Source organism: Chiloscyllium plagiosum, chromosome 12 (genome assembly GCF_004010195.1).
Source record: "Chiloscyllium plagiosum isolate BGI_BamShark_2017 chromosome 12, ASM401019v2, whole genome shotgun sequence".
In the NCBI taxonomy this organism is placed as follows: Eukaryota; Metazoa; Chordata; class Chondrichthyes; order Orectolobiformes; family Hemiscylliidae; genus Chiloscyllium; species Chiloscyllium plagiosum.
The window spans coordinates 50,385,107-50,403,464 of NC_057721.1; the positions used below are offsets into that span (position 1 = coordinate 50,385,107).

Consider the following 18,358-nt stretch of genomic DNA (forward strand, 5'->3'; position numbering starts at 1 on the left):
GGGTCGGGGAGTCCAGAACTAGAGGGCATAGGTTTAGGGTGAGAGGGGAAAGATATAAAAGAGACCTAAGGCGCAACTGTTTCACACAGAGGGTGGTACGTGTATGGAATGATCTGCCAGAGGATGTGGTGGAGGCTGGTACAATTGCAACATTTAAAAGGCATTTGCATGGGTATATGAATAGGAAGGATTTGAAGGGATATGGGCCGGGTGCTGGCAGGTGGGACTAGATTGGGTTGGGATGTCTGGTCGGTGTGGACGGGTTGGACCGAAGGGTCTGTTTCCATGCTGTACATCTCTATGACTATATGAGCAAAGGTTAAACAGGTTCTACTACTGGAGTTGAGAAGAACGAGAGGTAGTTTCATTTATCATTCTTAAGCGGCTTGATGGGGGTGAATCTTGTATATTTTCCCTCCTGGGAGAGTCTAGGGCCAGAGGACACAGTCTCAGAATAAAGGGGTGCCAATTTAAGACTGAGATGAGGAGGAATTTCTTCTCTCAGAGTCTTTCAAACTCTGTCCCACAGCTCTCTGTGGCAAAGAGTCCTTGTGTATATTTAAGACTGGGGTAAATAGATTTTTGTCAATAGCAGAAAGGAAGGATTATGGGGAAAAGGCAGGAAAGTGGATATAAGGAATGTTGGATCAGCTATGATCCTACTGAATGGTGGAACAGGCTCAAGGAGCTGAATGACCTATTCCTATTCATATTTCTCATCGTCTTATGGTCTTAATTCCGAAGCTTCTTATATCTGTGGATCACTTAGGTGCACACCATAGAGCTCTCTCACATTTAATTAAAGTACAATTATTAACAAGACATTAACCTTTCTTCAGAAAAGCAAAGCCTTATGTTCCATTTCTTCAATTTTTAGTCCTACAAAATAAGACAAACAATCTTTGGGGAAGATTGGATCTGTTGTAATTCTATCAAACCTGTATTAGCTTTCATTAGTGAATTGCAGACATTCATATTATGCTACTTCAGAAATGCTTCTGGAATTTTTCTCTCTAAAATAACTCAAAACATCTCACTTACAATAAATTACATTGAAGTGTGACAGTTGTTGTTACACAGGCAAGTGTGGCCAGCACATTGAGCACTCAAGCAGCAATGGAATTAATGACTTGTCAATCTATCAATGTCATCAGTGGTTGATGCTGCAGATATTGCAGTCCCCTCCCACACTTCATCAAATAATGCTGTATGATAACTAACATCTTGATACAGCAGAGCTGTTTAATATCTCATCCAAAAAGCAGTACCTTATCACTGAGACAGCAAACATGCGTCAGGCCAGTTTACTTTCTCGAATCCTGGAGTGAAGTTTAAGTCAAAAACTATCTGACTTCAGGTGAAATAGCTTTAGAATCAGCTAAGCCAACAGAAATAAAGAATTAATGATGAGGATTTTTTATAAAAAGCCTAGAAAACACTTACACACTTATTTATATATAGACATTTTAATATACTGTTGAAAACAAAATAAAATTCCTTTTTTAAATTTTAAAATAATATGTAATAAAATAACAGAAAACAAGTGAGAACTAATCATTAACCTTAATCCAGTTAATCTCAATCACTCTTTGATCATCTGTAGACAGTTATATTTAAATGAGCAGTTTTGTACAATGCCAGACTTTCTTGTGATAGTCATCAATTGCATATGGTGATAGACTACTATACTACCCAAGCTCATAACCTATTTCAAGACCTCTCTAGATAATCAGCCAGAAGTTTCCTTGTGTGTCTCACTACTTAATTTAAAGTAGATTGGGAGGAAGCTCATGCAAAGTATAAAATTCTTTAAATAAGGGCCAACCGTCTGTTTCTATGCTTCAAATTTCACATATGCTTTAAATATTATGCTATTGGAATGTTTGTGGCTCAATCTGCAAATTAATTGAGGTTTTGCTGCTATAGGTTCTGGATTATTTACGATAACTGTGAATTTAGTCACAAAATGTTACAGTATTTCATTTAGTTTTGGTCTCCAATTTTGATTTGTTTTGCATTTAATACCTCCTTCTGGCCTTTTTATTGGCTATTTTGGATAGTGTGTATGTACAAAATGGAAGGCAAGCCACCTGTTGAAACTGTCATTCTCTTTCAACTATTAGTGATCTATTCATTTTTATTTGCATCTTTACATAGCTCTGGTTTAGATTGAAGGGAATTGTAAAATTGAACTGGTGAAATGAATCTACTATTTTAAGGAAATATTATGAAAGTGGCAAAATGCATGACATTAGCAAAGATGACGCATTCTTGAAGAAAACACAAAAATGTATCAATGCACTTCCAAACAAAACCTCAACTGTTGATTAACCCTTAATTCTGACCTAAATACAAGCTCTGATGTTAACTGAATTTTTTATAACAGTGCCATCTAGTGCTTTTTGTGGCAATAAGTGACAGTACATTTTGATAGAATATGCAATTCACAACAATCTGACCCAGTTTTGGTTCCATGTAGTTTTACCTTTACCATAAACACTTTTCTAATGCACACCTATCCTCCTATCAATTAATTACAGTATATTAATCTTAAAACTGCCATTAACTAAATATGTGCTCAGGACTTTACAGTTTAGATTTTTAAACAATGCTCAGTTCAAAATCAAGTTGTCATTTGAAATAAGCCATCACTCTAACACTTGAAATTTTGAAGAAATAGGAGTCTAAACTCCATTTTGAAAATGTCTTTGAGTTTGCACCAACTTAAAATATCAGTTATTAGCAACAGCAATAAATATTAGAACATGAGATCCAACAGTGAGATTGGGCGGCACGGTGGCACAGTGGTTAGCACTGCTGCCTCACAGCGCCAGAGACCTGGGTTCAATTCCCGCCTCAGGTGACTGACTGTGTGGAGTTTGCACGTTCTCCCCGTGTCTGCGTGGGTTTCCTCCGGGTGCTCCGGTTTCCTCCTACAGTCCAAAGATGTGCAGGTCAGGTGAATTGGTCATGCTAAATTGCCCCTAGTGTAAGGTAAGGGGTAAATGTAGGGGTATGGGTGGGTTGCGCTTCGGCGGGTCGGTGTGGACTTGTTGGGCCAAAGGGCCTGTTTCCACACTGTAATCTAATCTGATCTGATCTAAATCTGATCTAATCTGATCTAAACAGTCTTGAAATGAGGAATTCAAAATGACTTCAACTTTAACAGTACTAGAGTACTATTTATTTTGTGTCTGTCTTGTAACAGAGAGGAGACCTTAAAAAAAAATGTAACTGGTGTTGCAGAAATAAGACTCATAATTAGCTGGACTTGCATCAGTCATAATGAGAAGAATACAAAACTAGATAATGATTCATCAATTCTACCAACCTGGCCTTATTGTCTAGTTAGACAAGCAGGAGGCTGGAAGAACACTGCGCCAGGTAGCATCAGAAAGTGGAGAAGTTGACATTTTGGGTGTAACCCTTCTTCAGGAATGGGGGTGGGTATGGGGGGAGCTGCTGATAAAGGGGTTGGTGGGGGCAGGGTAGTGAAGTGGAGATAGGTGAAGACAGGTAGAAGGTACCTTAGTCGCTGGGAGGAATGGAAGGTAGGGGAAGGGAGTCGGGGGAAGGGAAGGGAGGTTTTTAGAGATTGGAGAACTCAATGCTGAGTCCTCCAGGCTGTAGGCTGCCCAGGCAGAAGGTGAAGCATTGTTCCTCCAATTTGTGGGTTTGGTTCGTTGTGGCAAGGGAGGAGGTCAAGGATAGTCATGTCAGAAAGTGAGTGGGAAGGGGAACTAAAATGACTACTACTGAATAATGATCATAAAAATTAACAGATAATCTCCCTCAAATTGATGACATTGTATGAATTCTAAGCCAATGCTGGAAGACATTGAAAGTGTAAAGTTTACACTCTACGTAACCCGAGCCATTCAAAGATGGATATATAAATTCATGATTCTGACCTTTACATTAAAAAAGGGAGTAAATATTTTTAGAATATGTAATACTCCTTGTACAGTCATTCTTTATCTTGATAAGCAAAAATAAATTATGTGCACCCATAAAGTGGTAACTTTAGAAGCCACTATAGTGAAACGCCTGTTTATATTGGAATGCATATTGGTCTCTTGCACACCACAGCAAATGGGGAGGTCATGTTGTTTATATTAAATTCCAGTTATCCAGATCTTTTACAAATCCCTTTTGGATAATTTATTTTCTTCTGTTCTTTCAATATAATGTGTTCAATCAAATCTATGTGCATAGTTATTTTTCTAAACTGCAGAATCTAGAGCGGCAGAATTGTTTTGCAGAATGTAGCTTTAACCGCTGACATCAGTAGGTTCAAGGACTGAGCATGTTTCGGTCACAAGTACAGATTGAACTGTACTCTATTCATGCTTAGTAATATTTCTTTCTCTTTTTCTCTCTCTCTCTCTTTCTCTCTCTTTCTGATTTCCTAGGTAGGAGTGAAGTGGTTGCAGATCTCTTGCCCAGTTTTGATGTAGAGATTATGCCAGGTACTGGTATTCTTCTGAAGTCCATTTGTTTCTTACCTACTCCCATCATTTATATTCACCATGATGCTTCTATTTGTCATCACGGCCTGACATTTTACGCAAATTGCTATCGTTATGTTTTTTATGACTGCACCAAGAGTTATGTATTAAACGGATGTTGGTAATAAATCAGCAGAGAAATAGCAGCTACAATTTAACACAATAATGTGAGGTTTGGCAAAGAAAATGTTGATGTGGGTTATGTGGTAAATTAGAATACACTTAGTGATACCACCAGACAGAGGAACAGAAGTAGGCCATCTGGCCCAATGAGCACAGCAGATCAAGCAGCATCCGAGGAGCAGGAGAATTGATATTTCATCAGGATGAAGGGCTTATGCCCGAATCATCGATTCTCCAGCTCCTTGGATGCTGCCTGACCTGCTGTGCTTTTCCAGCACCACACTCTCGACTCCGATCTCCAGCACCTGCAGTTCTCATTTTTTCCCATTTGGTTCATTGAGTCTTATCTGCCATTGAGTGAGATCATATTTGATCTGATCGATTATTTTTTTTGGCCTTTTTCTTGAACCTTTTATCCCTATTGATTGAGAATCTATGTCAGCTTTAAATATTCTTCATGCCCAACCATTGCAGCTTCTGTGATAAGGAATTCCACAGGTTCACTTACCTTGAACAGAAGACAGTCCTAGAGTCTTCTGCAAGGTGAAAAAAATTGTCAAACCCTCACCCCCCAAGAATCTTGTGTTTCAATAAGACTTCCTCTCATCCTTCTAAACTCCAGTGAGTACAAGCCCAACCCACTTAACCTCACTTCATAAAAGAAAATCCCACCATACCCAGAATGAAACTAGTGAATCTTCTCTGGACTATGTCATTTGACAGTATGTCCTTAGTTAGTTAAAACTCACACAACACTAGGTTATAGTCCAACAGGTTTATTTGGAAGGACAAGCTTTTGGAGTGCTGCTCCCTTGTCAGGTAGCTAGTGAGGCAGGATAATAGGACACAGAATTTATAGCAAAAAGATCATAGTGTCATACAACAGATGTGATATATAGAACAAACCTAGACTTAACAGCAATCTAGGTTTGTTCAATTTATCAAATCAGTTGAATGACACAATGATCTTTTGCTATAAATTCTGTGTCCTATTATCCTGCCCCACTAGCTACCTGATGAGGGAGCAGCAGTCCAAAAGCTTGTCCTTCCAAATAAACCTGTTGGACTATAAACTGGTGTTGTGCGATTTTTAAGTTTGTCCACCCCAGTCCAACACCTGCATCTCCACATCATGTCCTTACTTAGACAAGGGGACCAAAACTGTTCACAGTATTCTTGGTGTGGTCTGATTGCTGCCTTATACATTTTAGCAAGATGAGCCTTTTTTTTTACTCCATTCCCTTCGAAATAAAGGCTAACATTCCATTTGCCTTCCCTGTCATCTGCTGACGTATTGAATGTAATGTATTAATGTAACTTCCTTATTGGAGCAAAAGGGAGATATTGGTATTTTCAACTTTAAAGCCACTCTAAAATCATCAGCATGATGTTCTCAAGCCTCTTAGATTTAAAGTGAACGGGGTATTGGGATACAGAATAAGATGTAAAATTCAAAGAGGTAATTTTAAGAACTGTTTCTGCCCTGATGAAACCACATAAAAACTGATAGCATTTTTACTCACACGATTTTAGAAAGATATTCAGTTGTTGAAGTGGGGTAGGGGAGAAGAGCTATATTGTAAATCCTTGAACTGAGGGGATTGATGTAACAACTAGGATTCACTACCCTTGAACATTTCCCTAGATTCTGAAAAGATCCCAATGGATTGAAAGCCTCATATGTAATACCATTGATCAAGAAAAAAGGTGAATGGAACACAGTAATCTACAGGCCATTTAGTCTAACATCTATCATTGGGAAAATGCTGGAAATCAATTATTAAGGAGGAAGTAGAAAGTCATTTGGAAAAATTATATTCCCAGATAGTCAACATGACTTTGTGAAAAGAAAAGTCTGTTTGAGACACTTATTAGCGTGCAATTAAGAACATAGGAAACAGGGGCAGGAGTAGGGAATCTGCTCCACCATTCAATTAGATCATGGCTGATTGTTTTTTGTGGACTCGGCTTCACTTACCCACCCACTCACCATTAATACCTTTACTATTCAAAAATCTATCTATCTTTGTCTTAGAAACCTTCAACGAGGTAGCCTCAACTGCTTCTCTGAGCAGGGAATTTCACAGACTCACAACCCTTTGGGTGAAGAAGTTCCTCCTCAACTCAGTTCTAAATCTGCTCCCCCTTATTTTGAGGTAACGCACCAGTGGAAACAACCTTCCTGCTTCTACTTTATCTATTTCCTTCATAATAGTTATATGTTTCTATAAGATTGCCCCTCATTCTTTTAAATTCCAATGGTATAGTTCCAGTTTACTCAATCTTGCTTCATAAGTCAACTCCAGAATCAACCTGGTGAACTGCCTCCTGCATCCCCTTCAGTGCCAGTACATCCTTTCTCAAGTAAAGAGACCAAAATTGTACACAGTACTCCAATGTGTGGCTTCACCAGCACCCTATACAACTGCAGCATAACCTCTCTGATTTTAAACTTCATCCTTCCAGCAATGAAGGACAATATTCCATTTGTCGTCTTGATTAGCGAATGCAGCTGCAAACCAACGTTTTGTGATTCATGCACAAGGATACCCAGGTGCCTCTGTACAGCAGCATGCTGCCATTTTTCACCATTTAAATAACAGGCAATTTTTCTGTTATTCCTACCAGAACGGTGACCTCACATTTACCAACATATACTCTGTCTGCCAGACATTTACTACTCACTTAACCTATCTATGTCCTCTACACACTTGCAGCATCATCTGCACACCTTGCTCGACCACTCACCTTCTTGTCATGTGAACTTTGACGGAGTACGGTTGGTCCCCAAATTCAAACCATTTATGTAAATTGCAAACAATTGCAAAACAAAAAACTTCATAGGTGAAGTATAATATAGAAAATGTGAGGATATCCACTCTGGCAGGATGCATTGTAAAACAGATTATTAATTGAATTGAGAGAGAGTGCAGAATGTTGACCTTCATTGGAAGTGGGATGGAATATAAAAATTGGATAATCTTGCTGCAACTAGAGTACTGTACTTAGTTTTGATCTCCTAACTTAAAGAATAATGTAGTTACATTGAAAATAATTCATAAAAGATTCATTAGACTGATTCATGGGATGAGGGGATTGTCTTATGTGGAAGGTGTAAGCAGGTCAGGCTTGTATCCATCAGAGTTTAGAAGAATGCAGCGATCATATTGAAACATCAAAAATTCTGAGGGGGCTTGACAGAAGTTCTTGTCTCAAATGGGGGAATCTAGAATCACGGTGGGCTACAGTTTAAAAATAAGGGTCTCACATTTAAACCTGAGATGATTAGATTAGATTCCCTACAGTATGGAAACAAGCCCTTCGGCCCAACAAGTCTACACCGACCTCCGAAGAGTAACTCACCCAGACCCATTCACTTATGCTATATTTATCCCTGACTAATGTACCTAACACTATGGGCAATTTAGCATGGCCAATTCACCTGACGTACACCTCTTTGAATTGCGGGAGGAAACCGGAGCACTCAGAGGAAACCCACATAGACACGGAAAGAATGTGCAAACTCCACACAGCCAGTCGCCCGAGGTAGGAATCGAACCCACGTCCCTGGTGCTGTGAGGCAGCAGTCTAACCACTGAGCCACTGTGCTGCTCTAGATGAGTAGGAATTTTTCTCTCAGAGGTCCATCGTCTTTGGAATACTCTTCCCAAAGACAGTAGAAGCTGGTTCATTAAATTGGGGTTAAGGTTAATGAACAAGGCCAGGTTAGACATGTTTTAGATTGACAGGAAAGACTGGAGCAGGAAAATGGAGTTGAGTCCACAACTGATCAGCCATGATCCTATTGAATAGCAGAGCAAGTTTGATGAAATGAATGACCACATTCCCTTTTAGTTATGCTTAGAGGTTCTATGCATGCCAATTGACCAAAAGAAATAGTGAACTGGGGTAGCTGATAAAGTCTAAAATTAAGTACAGGTGGTTGTAGGATAACATGCGTTTCAGCAGTGCTAAAGGACTATAATGTCACTGAAGAATTAGGGAATGGCATTTTTGAGAACGCTTACCTTCATTCACAATAGAACAATTCCAGTGCGGATTGATCCGCGTGCTTCATTCTGCATATGCACCAGTGTCTGCACCATTTCACGCTTGTGCGATGCCAGTACCACTCTTTGTGCTTCTCTGCACATGCGGCAATGTCTACGCCGATGTCTTTGTGCCGTTCCGCGCATGTGCTGATTTTCTACCATTCTGCACATGTACTGATGTCCATGCCACAGTGTCTGCCAAAACTGGTATCTAAGAACATTTTTCTTTTATGTATCAAATAAAAGCCCAAGAAGTCCTATTTACAAATTAAGGATAATAAAGAAAATTGGGAAATGCACAAGGACTTCTATTTACTTAAAGGATATTAAATGTTTGAAACAGATTGCCAGTATGAGTGATAGACCAAGAATGTTAATGAGTTTCCAGTAGGAATTGGACAACGTATTGTCAATATTTGAAGACAATCTTTCATATTTAACAGAAAAACGAATAAATGCTGTGGATCAGTGGACTAGATGGATTGAAGAGTTTTGCTTGAACTGAAATTATTACTATTTTGAACCAACAAATATTACATAATTAGTTATTTTGCAAAACTATGTCTTGGCTTACTCTGAACCAATCAAACTGATTTACTTGCCATTAGAAAATGTAACTACCCAACCATAAGTCCCCATTTTCTCAGACAAATAACGTCACATTCTCACAAATGAGTCAAAACCACCTTAGCATTCACAAAGATTTGCTTAATAGTGCAGGAAGTTGAATGGGTAAGTGTTAATTCCTCATGTATATTTTTTTAAATCATGCGTGATTGATTACAATTAATGTTTGGCCACCAAATCATTTCCATCAATAGGAGAAAATTTTAAAAGCTGTCACTTGGGAAATCATAGGACACTGACAAAGCTGCCTCTTAGTTCAGCATTGGTGCCTCCAGCAATGTTGTCTTGTTTACCCCACTGTTGTAGCCAAATTTGGTCCAAAAATCAATGGAATTATTGTTTTAATTTAACCTGAGCATTAAGAGATTAGTTTGAACTGACCTCTGAAATACCTTTGTTTTCAAACTAACTCTCTTATTGATAGCATGTAAACAAAATATTTAAATGCATGATTAATTATCACAACAAATTCTTATTATTTTTCCATCCGAGCTTCCCAAATTGATTGATGGTTGTTGTAGTGTTGTCTTAGTCAGAATTCCCAAACGATTAAAGTTAGTTCTGATCAGCTTTCTACTTTTCACCTCCTTGAGTTACTGACTTTTCCTAAAAGAGGAATTTTTGACATCCAATGAGTAGAACTTTCACCTAGTTCTACATTCTACTGGCTCATTTGTGAAATAGCTCATTGTACACATTTCATACGTCCTGTCATAATATGCATTTTTTTATATAAAGAAATCAAAAATCAAAAATAGGAGCAATACTAGGCCATTTCAATTCCTCCTTGAAATTATATAATGTTTTGGCCTCGATTCCACAGGCTCACCACTGTCTGGATAAAGAAATTTCTCATCTCAGTCTTAAATGATCTACTCCATATCCTTAGACTGTACTGGACTCCCCCATCGTCAGGAACATTGTTCTTGCATCTATCCTGTCTAGTCCCGTTAGACGTTTATAGGTTTTTACAAGATTCCTCCCCTTCATTATTCTAAACTCCAGTGAATACAATCCTAACTGAATCTCTCCTCACATGTCAGTCTTGCCATCCAGGAATCCGTCTGGATTCGCTGCACTCCCTCTAATGTGAGAACATCCTTCCTCAGATAAGGAGACCAAAACCGTACACAGTATTCCAAGTGGTCTCACCAAGGCTGTCACTTGGGAAGTCATATTTCGACTTAAGTAAATCGGCAGAGAATTCAGAGAACAATATTGCAGCCAGACATCCCTGCATCTGTACTCAAAACCTCTCGCTATGAAAGCCTACATACCATTGGCTTTCATTACCACCTGCTGCACCTACACACTTACCTTCAGCAACTAGTGTAAGGGGATACCCGGATCTCGTTGTACATTCCTCTCATTCAATTTATAGCCATTCAGATAATAATCCACCTTCCTGTTTTTGCTAGCAAGGTGGATAACCTCACATTTATCAATGTTATACTTCATTTGCCATACATTTGCCCCCCCTCACTCAGCATGGACAAATCACACTTAAGCACCTCTGCATCCTCCTCACAGCTCGCCATCCCACCTAAATTTGTGACATCTGCAAATTTGGAGACATTACATTTAGTTACATATTGTAGAAACTTGGGTCCAAACTGATCCCTTTGGTTCCCTATTGGCCACTGCCTGCCATTCAGAGAAACACCCATCTATTCATTTTCTTTTTTCCAGTCTGGAATCAGACCTGTCCATGTCAATACACTACCTCAATCCTGTTAACTTATGAGGGGCTTTGTCAAAAGCCTTTTGAAAGTCCGGATAAACCACATCCATTGGTTTCCCCTCATCAATTTTATGAATCACATCCTCGAAGAATTCCAGTGGATTTGTTAAGCATAATTTTCCTTGCGTACAGCTATGTTGACTATGCTTGATTTTACTAGGAGAAAGTGAGGACTGCAGATGTTGGAGTACCAGAGTTGAAAAATGTGGTGCTGGAAAAACACAGCAGGCCAGGCAGATTCCGAGGAGCAGGAGAATCGACGTTTCGGGCATAAGCCCTTCTTCAGGAATGCTTGACTTTACCACTGTTTTCCAAATGCTCCACTATTAAATCTTTCATAATGACTCTAGCATGTTCCCCACTACTGATATCAGGCTGACTGGTCTATAATTCCCAGTTTTCTTCGACCTTTCTTTGAATATTGTGGGGTTACATTGGCCACTTTCCAATCTATAGGAACTGCTCCAGAGTCTAAGATGACCATCAAAGCATCGGCTATGTTTAGAGCCATTTCCCTAAGTACTGTGGGATGTAGATTATGAGGCCCTGTGGACTTACCTGCCTTCAATCCCATCAATTTCCCAATACAATTTCTCTACTAATACTGATTTCCTTCAGTTCCTTCCTAACATTAAACCTTGTATTCCCCAACATTTTTGATATCTTATTTGTGTCCTCCTATGTGAACACAGAGCCAAAGCATAAACTTTACATTGATCTTCATTGAATCTTCCTGCATAAATTAGATTTTTTAAAAATTCACTTGTGGGACATGGGCATCACCAGCAGGTCAGCATTCATTACCTGTCCCTAAATGCTGTTTATTTCTCTTATACTGGTTAGCTATTTAAGGGAAATACTTTGAACAATAGGTGACCTTGGATACACTGGAATCCCTGGAGAACCATTGATCCATAGTCAAAGCTGTCCCCACTTAATTGACTCTTTTTCATGAAAGAATGTGCCAGTCCAAGTAAATCATCAGCTGTCCCTCAATTTGTGTGTGAAGTCTACTCGGGGATCTTCATGTGACTGAACAGACTGAATCCTGATACTCAATTCTCGGGATGCATAGGGCAGGATCTGGATTTCAGAATATTTTTCTTTCCTTCTTTGCTGTCTCTCTGCCTCATCTTGAAGTGTTTGACCTCAAAGCATGATGTAGCTTAAAATGGCCCATTTTGAACAATTAATAGCAAGTTCTTTGCATTCATTAATGTCAAACCTGCTTGTTTGTAGGAAAGCGTCATTGTGCTATTGTAGTATTTTCTTTGTCCTCTTCTGGAACATTGGCCACTTGAGAGTTTGAGAAAACAGGATCTGTCAGGGAGATGCAGCCCTTCCTGATGAAGGGCTTATGCCTGAAACGTTGATTGTCCTGATCCTTAGATGCTGCCTGACTGGTTGTGCTTTTCCAGCACCACATTCTGCGACTCTGATCTCCAGCATCTGCAGTCCTCACTTTCTCCTAGATGCTTTCTAACCATCTGGACAGTGTCCAGTCACCGTAGTTGGTTTTTTAGAAGTTTTGATTGAAAGCTTGTGAAGCTGGCTTCAAGGAGGATACTAGCATTTATGTGTTGCTCCTGCTATTGAAGCCAAAGAATGCAGCAGAGGCCTTGCTGATAGAATTCCTTCAGTGGTCTCAACACCAAGCTACTAATGGACCATTAACTGTATAGAATCCCAATAGTGCAAACAGAGGTCATTTGGCCTGTCAAGACTGCAATGATCCTCCAAACAGCATTCCACCCAGTTCCAGCCAGCATTCACCCATCCTATTCCCACAACCCTGCATTTACCATGGCTAATCAAATGAGCCTATACATCTTTGTGACACTGAGTCAATTTCCCATGGCCAATCCAGTTAACCTGCACATCTTTGGACTGTGAGAGAAATCAGAGCATGTGGCTGATTAAGTCAGAGGGACAATATTTCCTGTATGTTTCTATAGCCAAATTATAAATGGGGTCTGATGCAAAGGTATCATTAATTTTGTTTAAATAGCACAGAGGACATTGTGGTCACATCAAATTGACAATTTATCAAAAGAAAGGAATTATCCATCATTGGATTGTCCATGTGAGAGTATCTTGCTGAAAGTTCAGAGCAAAATAATGTAACAAAAATAAGTTAAGAATTTTTCAAGCTTTAAAGGAAAGTTCAAATTGTTTTGTGCGATTACACATGCTAAAGCAATAGTATCATATTTAGAAGAATTGTTCACCAGAAGTAATTGCTTTCATATGTCATAAGTTCAGCTCAAAATCAAATGTACATTTATGTAATATCTTACCACGTTTTTTGTAAACAGCCCCAAAACTCTTCATGACCTGCTTAGCAATACAATTATTGTTAGATAATTAAATGAGTTAATTTGTGCACAAGATCTCAAACAGCAATGAGATAATTAATTGCTTAATGTGGTCATTTTGGCATTGGCTGAGCGAGAAATATTGGTTAAACACCATATTGCAATCTTAGCATCCACTGGAATTAGATTAATAGCGCTACATTTTAACATCTTAGCCAAAGATGACAGTTTGAATAATGCAACACTCCTTTGTGCAGTCTCAGATTATGCACTTAAAGCTGAAGTAGCATTGAATCCAGAACCAACAATGCTTTCAACTGGACAAGAATTGTACTGAAATTCTGAACATGACTAATGAAATATTATTTCATATTACTTCCTCCGATCTGATAAGTCAGAATATTTCATTTATTCGTATGGCAGTTTATACAAGTAAAGAAGAAATAGTGTGGATTTTAACTTACCTCTTAAAGGACTTTATGATCAAAGGGAAATGGCCAGAGTTTGGGATATAGCTTGCAAATGAGCTGATTTTTCCAGGTAGCTGCTTTTCTGTTTGCTGCTGATCTTGAATGATGTTGTTTCATGCCTGAATGATCTGATTGGAACAAGAGAGTCACAAATCACAGATATGCATTTCACCCAGGGAGACTTACTGCCTGAAGTATTCTACTTTATGTTTGAAAAAATCAACTTTTGAGTGGGTTTTATAAGAGACCCACATCGAGCTCCTGAGCCTGTTTGCTGCAGGCTGGCTGCATCCTCTTTCTCTCCTTTCACATCTTTTTCTTTCCATCACCTTCTGACTTTGTGGGGAAGCTAAAGCAATGCTCAGTGGGTCGTCAGCTGCAGCGGTGTCCAGAGTGAGGACTGCTGGCCGCAGGAGGCCCAGAGCTGTAGTGGCCAGAGTGGCTGCAGTAGGCCTGAAGCACAGCGATGCCTTGAGGCCAGGTACTCATTACTGATCTTGCAGAAGCCTTGGAGTTGTGTTTGAAGACCCCTTGTACAGAAGATAAACTCTCTTTATGTAATTTATTTTTATTTTTGTAATTCATAATGCATTGTGGCAACAAAACATTTTGCACTGTATCTTCTAGACATATATGACAATAAATAATTAGAATGCCATGAATAATGGAAAATCAACCTCTGAATGATGCAGCAGATTGTAATTCTCGAATGATGTAATGATGAGATAATTATATTGAATGCGTCATGAATTTGTTTTGCTATAATCCACTGCACCTTGACATGATTCTATTTAACTGAACAATGCATTTATTTGGATCACCAAGCTGATCTCTGATATTATTCAAGTGCTGCCTAGGGTCTGGTGCACAGCTATGGTGGGTAACCATCAGCCTGACTGCTCACTTTAAAGACTTTGCTCAGGTACACCCCCCTCAGGACATTTTATGGATTGGCCCTGGAAGTATCTGGAGGTTTTCTTAGATTGTCAACTGTTGGATTTGGTTGGTTTGTTCCTGTTGAAGGGAGCCAAATTTGATCTAAAATCAGCCAAAGGCTAATTGAAAGGCGAGGTGAAAAACATGGATGGAAACGTTTTAATTACTTTGAATAATTTGATAGGATCTTGAATTGACATTTTATATAAGACATGACCTCTAAAATCTCACAGAAACTCTCAAACCATTTTTACAAATACATTTAAAAGAAAGCAAGAACATTCTTATTGTAACTTCAGATGTCTCAAAACATGTCACTGCTAATTGTGTACGTTCAACTTGTAGTCATTGTTATAATGTTCATGATGTGGCAACCAATTTTCATACAGCAAGGTTTCATACACAAAAACGAATGAGCGAGTAATCCATTTCTAGTAATACTGATTTAGGGATAAATACCAATAAGGTTACGAGACAGAATTCCATAACTTCAAAATAGCACCCGAAGATGTTTGACAAACTGATAGTGCAAACAACATCCTGGCTTGATGTCCCACCTGAAAATCAGCACCACCAACCACAAAGCACTCTGACAGTACAGTGCTTAAAATGTTAAACTTGATATTGCACTCAATTTTCTGAGATGGGACCTGAACCCACAGCCATGTTGCACACAGCTTAGAATGCTACCAACAGCAGGCTGAAGAAAGGAGGGTTACAGAAAAGGTCAGAATCAGACAAATGGATAGTTTGTTGTTTCAGAGAAAGAGAACTGGCATTTATATCATGATTTTCACAACATCAGGATGCTCCAAAGAGTTTTCCAAGCAACAAAGTACTTTTGAAGCATAGTCACAGCTGTAATGTAGGAAGAATGATGAACAATGTGCTAGACCCCATGAACAAAATTGTGATAGTGACCAGGTATTTTGTCTTACCTATGCTGCTTAAAGGATTGGCCATACGAGACAAAACGTCTCTGCTCTCCTCTTTACATCCAGTTGAGAACACGGATGAGAATTTTAAACTTGAGGTATTGGGAATGGGAATGGGAATGGGAAAAACACCACTGTTCAGCAAACACAAGCTGTTGGTTAGAATATAGACATCAAAGCTTTGAATGAGCTTATATTTATGAAGGGTGCAAGGATTAGGTGCCAGCTGGAACACAGGAGTAAAAAGGCCGAAATTAAAGGCATGAATGAGTGTCTCAACGTCAATTTAGCTTAGGCAGGGGCAGCAACAGACTATGGTAGTAGCTTATCCAAACCCATGAAAACAGTTTTATTGGATTGGGGAATGTGGATGGAATGAGATGAGAATGTCAAAGTCTCATGTATTGATTTGATTCTCCAATTTATTCCCTCTACAAGGGGCAATGTTTGCTGATGGGCTGTGAGTAGATTCTGCCATCTGCATGTGAGAAACAGGTATCAATTCATATCTCAATTAAGAGGGAGATGTATGATACAAAGTTAATGTATGTGTGTTGAACAGAAAATGTAAAATGATTTCAAAAGGATCCGGATAGACTTGATGATTGAGCAAATACATGGCAGATGGAATAAAATATGAAAATGTGAAGCTAACAACTTTGGCAGGAGAAATAGGTGTGCAGATTATTTCTTAAACGAAAAAAGGGTGGAGATTGTGGACTTAGGAAAGGAACTAGGTATTCTTGTCAATAAAGTCACCGAAAGCTAACATGCAGATGCAGCAAGCTAATATTAGGTAGCCTAATGGAATTTTAGCCTTTATTGCAAAAGGATTTGAGTACACAATTAATGAAGTCTTGCTTCAATTGTAATAAACGTTAGTTTGACCATATCTGGTATGCTGTGTGCAGTTTTGGTGTCATCTCAAAAATATTGTTGCCAGAGAGAGAGTGCAACAAAGGTTAACTAAACTTGTTCCTAGCATGGTAGGACTGTCCCGTGAAGACAGATTGGATAAATTGGGCCTATAATCTCTAGAGCTTTGAAGAAAACAGAGGTGATCTACTTGAAACTTTCAAAATACCTAAAAAGATAGATAGGGTAGATGCAGGTCAGATGTCTGCCTTGGTTGGGGATCTAGAATCGGGTGGTATTCTTCCAGATTGTGTTAAGTTCTGTTGGAATACTGTAATCAGCCAGAGATGGAAATGTTTGAATGGGAGCACAGTGGTTTATTGAAATGTCAAGTGACTAGAAGATCTGGATCATTCCTATGGAGGAAGTATCAATGTTCTGCAATGTGGGGACCTAGTCTGCGTTTGGTAAAGGACACCACATTGTGGAGAGTGAATAGAGTAGACTACATTGAGAGAAGTACAATAAAATGCTGCTTCACCAAGGGTTCTGGGTAATCCAAGATGGAGGATGGGAAGAATTTCTGGCTGTAACAGCTGCTCCTTTTTTGAGGTATTTTAGGTGCTGGAGGTGATTTCCTTGAATTCCAGGAGCAGCAATTACTGTTTTATATGCTGTTCCATTGTTTTGGAACTTGAGAAAAAAAAGTCAAAACAAGAACAGTTTTAAAAGGGAGAAGAACAGACAAAGGAAGTACATGGTGAGGTCATTGCAGGAGAGAGAGATAGAGAGAACCTGCACAGTTACTGCCTTTGCTGTTTGAATACATATATCACTGGACATTGAAGTGCATCTGGGAAAATTAACAAACAGTGAAATTCACAACTGATCTTGGAGGAACTATTGAGCAAAGTTCACAGCACAGAATCAGATAAGTTAATCGTTGCTTTTTAGTGTGGCCTAAAAAGAATCTGCAGTAGTGAGTAGAGTGGGTTCTTTCTTGATTATTTGTTTTTGAAGATATGTCTCTTGATTAAACTTAAAGTATAATCCATAACTATTAATTTAACCTGGGGCAGTGTTTGTAGAAGAATAAGATGGTGTTATTTTCTGGGTCTGTTGATTGTGAAGGAGAAAACATAGCCTTTAATAGAGTGATACATACTTCTTGTCAGATGTGGGAGTTTAAAGAGTTTAAGGGTTACTGCAGATTATATCTGCCATAAATGCTGTTGGCTGCAAATCTTATCAGATCGAATGGATCGGTTGTAGAGACAGTTAGAAGCAATGAGGAATTTGTAACAGCAACAGTATGTGATGGATGGCAGTTATAGGAAGGGGGGAAAGTCTCAGATTCAGTCACATAGATGGGTTAACTCCAGGAAAGGCAAGAGAGGTAGGCAGCTAGTGCAGGAGTCTTTTGTGGATATATCCATTTCAAACAGGTATGCTGTTTTGGAAAATGTAGGGGGTGATGGATTCTCAGGGGAACAAAGCACAAACGGCCAAGTTTCTGGTATGGAGACTGGCTCTAATGCAACGAGGGGTATGTTGGGTTCCAAGAGATCAATTGTGTTCGAGGATTCTTTAGTCTGAGGTACAGACAGACGTTTCTGTGACCAGCAGCGAAAAAGCAGAATGGTGTGTTGCTTTCCTGGTGCCAGGATCAAGGATGTCTCAGAGAGGGTGCAGAATGTTCTCATGGGGGAGAGGGGCCAGCAAGAGGTCATTGTCCACATTGGAACCAATGACATAGGAAGGGAAAAGGTTGAGATTCTGAAGGGAGATTACAGAGA

At 39.1% G+C, this 18,358-nt stretch overlaps 1 protein-coding gene across 3 annotated transcripts in view; it reads left to right on the forward strand.

The window, feature by feature from the left end:
- The window catches only part of LOC122555241 (immunoglobulin-like domain-containing receptor 2), a 140,659-nt gene that overhangs the window by 93,263 nt on the left and 29,038 nt on the right, over nucleotides 1-18,358 (forward strand). For 2 of the 3 annotated variants that reach the window (XM_043701025.1, XM_043701023.1), the window contains one exon: nucleotides 4,413-4,469. The exons of the other annotated variant lie outside the window; for it this stretch is intronic. In XM_043701025.1, the coding sequence (XP_043556960.1) occupies nucleotides 4,413-4,469 (57 nt within the window). The remainder of the gene's footprint in view (nucleotides 1-4,412; nucleotides 4,470-18,358) is intronic. 3 annotated transcript variants of the gene reach the window in all.